This window comes from Cupressus sempervirens, chromosome 5 (assembly GCF_028749045.1).
Source record: "Cupressus sempervirens isolate cs-2001-9-10 chromosome 5, ASM2874904v1, whole genome shotgun sequence".
Lineage (NCBI taxonomy): Eukaryota > Viridiplantae > Streptophyta > Pinopsida > Cupressales > Cupressaceae > Cupressus > Cupressus sempervirens.
This window is the reverse complement of record NC_143122.1, coordinates 223,150,787-223,157,204: the sequence shown is the minus strand read 5'-3', so window position 1 is coordinate 223,157,204 and position 6,418 is coordinate 223,150,787. Positions and strand designations below refer to the sequence as shown.

General features: G+C 35.3%; 1 protein-coding gene across 6 annotated transcripts in view; it reads right to left on the bottom strand.

Moving 5' to 3' along the window:
* Positions 1-722: 722 nt before the first annotated feature.
* Positions 723-6,418, bottom strand: part of LOC149555230 (UPF0548 protein At2g17695-like) — a 46,807-nt gene continuing 41,111 nt past the window's right edge. For 4 of the 6 annotated variants that reach the window (XR_016364468.1, XM_089829309.1, XM_089829310.1 and 1 more), the window contains one exon: positions 723-1,247. Coding sequence is in view for 5 of the 6 variants with exons in the window: in XM_089829309.1 (XP_089685435.1) it covers positions 1,062-1,247 (186 nt within the window). In the remaining variant the exon portion in view is untranslated. Of the gene's footprint in view, positions 1,248-1,345; positions 1,403-6,418 lie in introns of all 6 variants that reach the window. The other 2 variants (XM_089829306.1, XM_089829308.1) reach the window with 1 other exon arrangement.

The following is a 6,418-nucleotide window of genomic DNA, read 5'->3' as shown; positions in this document are numbered from 1 at the left end:
GACATGTAAAAAATGGGAACTCAGAGACCTTAAATTTATTAACCTTATGAATATTATTACTTACAAAATGAACAAAATCTTATTGGTAACTCTCAATGTACAATTTATGAAGCAATGCTTTATGATAGGATTTATTAGTGTATCATAATAATATCATGAAAAGATTTCCTACTAGCTTAAAAAACAATAAAACTAGAAATATAATGAAAATAGTAATTCATGTGATGGGAATGGGTTTGAATGATTGGGCATGGAACAGAAAACAGGAATAATGTCAAGATGATGCGAATATAAAGGATGGGGCTGGAATTAAAATTTAGTTTGTAATGTTAAACAAAATGTACATTAATATGTGAAACTTATTCATGTGGATAAGTGCTTAGTGTTGCAAAAATAGTGTTGATACTGAGAGCTCATCAGAGAATATGGGAATCTGTCCAAATGGGGTCCCCTTTATAACATGAGGAGAGAGCGGGTTGCATTGAAAGTGGGTACCAGTTACTGTGGTATTTACAATATGTCACTTGAAGATATAACAGAAGTGCCATAATTTTTGTGAAGGGGAAAAGCATGATTCAGATTTAGTTTAGTTTTGACTTGCCTGACAGAATCAAGCAGTTGAATCAAACACAGTTATCTTAATTTAGTAAGTGGTGACAAATAAATTCCCTATTAATTACTTGACAACCAAACTTACATGGTGGAAGCCTGAAATCCAGTAATTTAAGACAACATATTTTCCTTCCACATTGATCCTTCAAATAAAAACATGAAAATAAAACTTTCAAGCAGCAAAAAACATACACCAATACATTCTAGTAGGATTCAGATATGAAAATGTTTATAAGAATTCTATGTAAAATGCAGATATTTATTTTTCTTCCTCTGAGATTTGCATTCTAATTACTACCTCATCTTGCTGGTGAGAAACAGCACCTCAAACATGACAAGGAAGGTTGTTTATTCGAGGCAAACCTAAAATATAACAGCTTTGGAAGTATAACCAAGTGCACAAGACCAGAAAGTCTTTCATGAGCTTCTTCTGAGTATCAGAAGCAAGTTTAAACTCCTTCTGAAATAGCTTTCAGCATTGCTTGTGTCGATTGTTGGGCAAAGATTTTTTGTTTAAGACGAACATATGGCTGTGCCACAAAGGACAAAACATGTGCTGGTCTTGAAAATGAAAGTATCTCGTACCAAACATTATCATTAGCATCCAACTCAACCGAAAATCTTTCCTCCCCAGCCTGTCCATGCATTAGAGTACTTTCAATTAGTTCAGCAACGAATATGTAAGGGATATGATTCATAAAAATTGATCATGAAGAAAGAAAATATACTGAACGATGAAATAAGCTTCCCTAGTTCTTCCACACGACCTCTTAGCAACCAACACAAATGCCTGATCAATGAGATGTAAAATATGTCGAACAAAAGTACCTGACAATTTACCTATCGAATGGCTCATCACAAACTTCATATATGTTGACATACATTTACAAAAGATTCAAAACTTAAACTTTTAGCTTCCAGCATCTATCATACATGACTTTGCAAACAACTCTATAAATGTGCATGATATTTTAAGGTCTGATTAAAAAACTATATGTGCACACATAACTCAGATGAGGCAGTTAGCTCAAAGTAGACTTTGACATATACCACTTGTCTTTTAAAAGTTGAATGTCCTAGTTTTTGGAAGGCCCCAAATTCTACTTGAGCATCCAAATCCGGATCAATACTGGCAAAAACATCTCTGAATAGAGTCTGAGGATGAGGATTTTCTCATTTTCATTAATCACGGTAAAAAGTGAACTATTAAAGACATGAAAACTGATTTTCCATTGAGATCAATTATGAATATGAAAATTAACATAAATGTACTAATGGCAGAGTACTCACTGAGTTGCAAAAAATGGCTGAGTTTTCTGGCCTGGCGAGTTTTTTAGGACTTTTATTGGCACCAAAAACTCAACAAAAAGCTGGCAAAAACTTGGCAAAATTTTGTTAAAAGCTCAGTTGTAGTTTTATAACATCACTTGAAGGCAAAACACAACCGAAATTAATTTTATTTCTCATTTCTTAACTTGTATTTTGCTGAGAGGGGAAAAATACTCTTCCAAAAGCTTGCAAACTGATTTGAGGCAGATTTGAAGCGGATTTGAGGTGTTTTTTGAAGAGGATGACATCAATGATTTGGAGAGGCAGGCTATGGAGGAGAGGGGTGGATTTGGTTTCACATTAATTGACATCGATTTCAATGATAGTCATTGCTAGTACTAGGAGAAGCTAGAGGCAGAGCTACACCCAGGATGGAGGACGAGCCAAAAATTGAGTTAGACATACTGAGGGAGGAGGCATAGTGCAGGCTTTTAGAACTAGGTCCTCTAGTTCTATCTCTCCCTTAGTTTTTACTAGATATGGGAAGAGGAAGATGTGATTGTAATGATGTATTTACTTTTAGTTTTACATAAATGACTTACTATATTGCTTCCAGCCATCAGCATTCCTCACGAAAATGCAATTTTGTACCCACCTTGTGTTTAAATGTATTTAGAGTCTAGACTAAGCTCGTTTCTTTTGTGTTCTCATTTATTGACTCATCGGAAGCATCTTCTCACAGAATTTTGCAAAAAATGCATTTCTAGTCAAATTTAAGCAATTTTTGAGTTCCGGAGTTTTTTGCCGAAAACTAGCCAAGTTCATCCCATTTCTTTCTTCAGACCTTGGTGAGTTGTCCAACTATGAAAATGAATGCACATTGATTAACCCTGGATATAAACCCTTTAATCTAGTCAAATATTCTCTGCATTAGGATGTGCTTGAACTTGGAAATAAATTGCAATAAGTTAAACTAGGCAGTCCTAAGTCACCGGTCCTAGTACAAAAACAGGTATGGGTTTGTGTACAAGTGTATGGCGAATACCCCCTGCTCTCTGCTTGGTATAGGTAGGGGGTTTTGTATATATATACATAATAAAATAATTCATAATTTGCAAAACATATGATATATGATATATAATAATCCACCCTTTAGAAGCATACATCATAAGTGGCTTGGGAATGAATAAACGGTAAAACGTTAAAACTAAAAAGCCAATGTAAAAGACCAAAACCAAAATCTTTTGGATCCAAGTAAAATCAACAAAGGATTTATATTAATTTTTCACATAGATGCGTGAAATTATAGTATGACATGCTCACAAAACAACAATAATGAATTTTGTACCGCAAATATCCCTTTTAAAAAAAATCTACATGTAGAATAATTACAAACCCCTTAACAGCTATCAAAAATAAAACCATGTAACATTTATTTATAGGTTGCTTGGCATGCACAAAGCGAGTACACCTGCTCAAGCAAAGTCATGGTCAAAGAAGGCAACCTGTAATGTCTTTGTTAGTTGCCAAATTAGAAAGAGCATAAAAAAGGGGAGTTAAATATCATTTGGAGAATATAAAAATCTTATGGTACCAAAAAGCTGGATAAAATCACAAGTTAAAAGAGGAGGTTTCTTATTTAGCAATTTAGATGTTCCTGATTTGTGAATGCGTACAAATGCCTAGAATTAACTAATGGTTTCTAGCACATGGTCTCAGAAGTCATTCATGAGTGGTTTTCCTCGTACCTATATCTTAAGAGCTTTTATTGTTTCTACTAACATGACTTCTAATGACTCTTGGTCAATAGATTCAAGTGCATCCTATGATATGAAAAGTTGCAGGCCAAAATAAGGTAAAATTGATTTAGTCTACTTTATTGAACCCTCCAATCCAAAAATAGACCACTAAAAATGCATAAAAAGGTAAAACATATATCATTTGGACGAAAAGGTTAATATATATGGTGGTGTATTTTCCTATGTTGCTTTACTATTAGCATAGTAGTATATGAATTTATTTGTTGCCGCATGTATATACATATATATTTTGTATAGACGAACCCAAACAAATTCAAACCCACCTGCCCACCTCCTCACCCAAAAAGAAGAAGCAATTAAATGAATTTTGAACCCGAATCAAAATAGGCAACTTAGGAACACTTCTGGAAGTTTGGATATATATATATATATATATGTTATGTTTGTAGGATTTGAATCCATGATCACATTGTTTAAAGAAATATATACTTGGTAAGATCCTTAGCCTAATTTATTACAATTGTGATTCTAGGGAGAATTAGGAGGGGGAGTTAAAAAGATTTTTTTCTCTAGGGCCTTTGATGAGCCACAACAAAATAGAGTGGCAAAGAGAATGAATGCAACTTCAATGGATAAAGCTAGAGGCTTGATGAGTAATGCAAAGACTGAAAAATGTTTTTGAGCTAAAGTAGTTTGCATTGCTTATTACCTAGTTAGTGGGTCACCTACTTCTTCTCTTGTTGATAAAACTCCCTATGAGGTATGGATACATAAACAAACGCTAGTTTCTCATTTAGCATATCTAGCAGTGACATATCTGTTCATGTTCCTAAAGAAAAACATTCTACGCTTAATTTGAGGGCTAAACAAAAAGGGTTATAAGCTTTGGGATAAGGATATTATTTCTTGGGAGCTTGAGTAATTTCAAAATGATAAACAAGCTCATGTAGTAGGAATTTTTAGGCTCCTTTTATCTATTGTTGTTGCTTTTGATTTAGAATTAGAGAATCAATCTTAAAACAATTTTTTAGTTGGGAATTTTGACAAAGAAATATTTATGAAACATCATAATTTTATTATGAAGGGACAACACTTGGTTTGTAGGTTAAAGAGATCTTTGCATGACTTGAAGCAATCAAGAATATATATTTTAATGCTTTTGCATAGAATTGTGACGTTTACAAAGACAACTACACCCAAGCCAAAAGTGGGATTTATAAATTTGCGTAGAATATGAATTAACTAATGGCCTCTGCATAGTCCTCGTTATTTAGTGCTTTCTATTTTCCATCTCCGTACTATCAGATGTTCTTTCTTTCCATTTTTCATCTTCATACTGCCAGATGTATTATCTATAACTTTACACACTTTCATTGATTTCTCTTTGCCAAGAGTTGTAACTTTAAGAATATTACACATTGGTGCAAATACCTCAGAGTCCTCCATTTGCCAATGGAACAGTTGGTTGAGAGAGCTTGTGTCATCCTCCAAGTAGTAACCAAGTTCCAACACCCCTCTATCATTGGATTTCATTGTCCTTCCTCCATCTTGAACTCTTTACCCTCAGACTTTGAGTCTGATGCCAACTCTTGGCTCCTTGCCTAGCTCCGTAGTTCCATGCCATATTTCCTCCCACACTCTCTATGGAGAATGTGTTCTTCCAATTGTGGTTTGACTTTCCCATATTAGCAAATCCCTTTCGAGAAGGGCATCGTATGCCTTCTTTTTCAACGGAATGACCATAAAATCCAAAAAGAAATGTTGAGTTCCAATAGTGGCATTTTGTGCCATTTGTGTCCTGAGTGGATTGATGTCATGCTAGTCAACACCTACCAAGTGGAAGTTTGGCGACCGAAGTGTTGGCTTCCCCAAGCACTTCCAAGTTTCCTCCAACAACACATTGACGCCCAAGACTTTGTTGACAATGATATTTGTCAACTTTCATCCCATTATCTGCATCTCAATGACAATCGGATTCTTCCCAACACCTACCATTAGTGGCATCGATTCAGTAGCTGACTCTCTATCAGGTTCTTCACTAGTTTGTCATGCTCTTGACCAAATGTGTCATTACCAACTATGTTGATATTGGCCATCTTTAGTTGTGGCACTCATATTGGTATGATGGCTTGAACAACAATCTCATGATAGCTTTCTCCAACTCCAACCGTAGTGGAGTATTGGCAGGATCCTTTGAGGCTCTCCTCTCCTCCACCATTGCCCATTCAATGTCAGCCTTGGCTTCTTGAAGTCTTTATCCATATAGGCATCGGGATATACCACTTTCTTAGTTTGGAGTCTAGTAATTAATAGTACTTCCTTTTACAAGTCCTCATGTCCAACATATTTACTCCATTCTTTGGGCATTCGATCTCCACATGGTTCCCTGGACCACACTACTTTCACAACAAACTCCTGTTGTTTTGCCACTTTGGCAATCTTGATGGAGTGGACTCTCTTTATGTGAAGAGTGCTTGTGTGCTTCTAGTCTTCAAATTATATGAACGCTCCTTTATTAAATGACCCATCACTTAAAAAATCTCACAAAACATCATTTTAGGGCAATTACCTTTCATGTGACCTTCAATCTTGCACTTCATACACCATAGTTTGTCACTTTCTTTAATGGTCTCGTTCTCAACTTTTAGTTCTTTCATCATTCTCCTCGTGTCTCACCATAGGGCTTGGACTGTTGTAGATTCATCATCACTATTACCCTTAGTGCTATCATTATCATATGTCCTCTACCCTAGGGAGGATATCTCGTTTTCACTCTT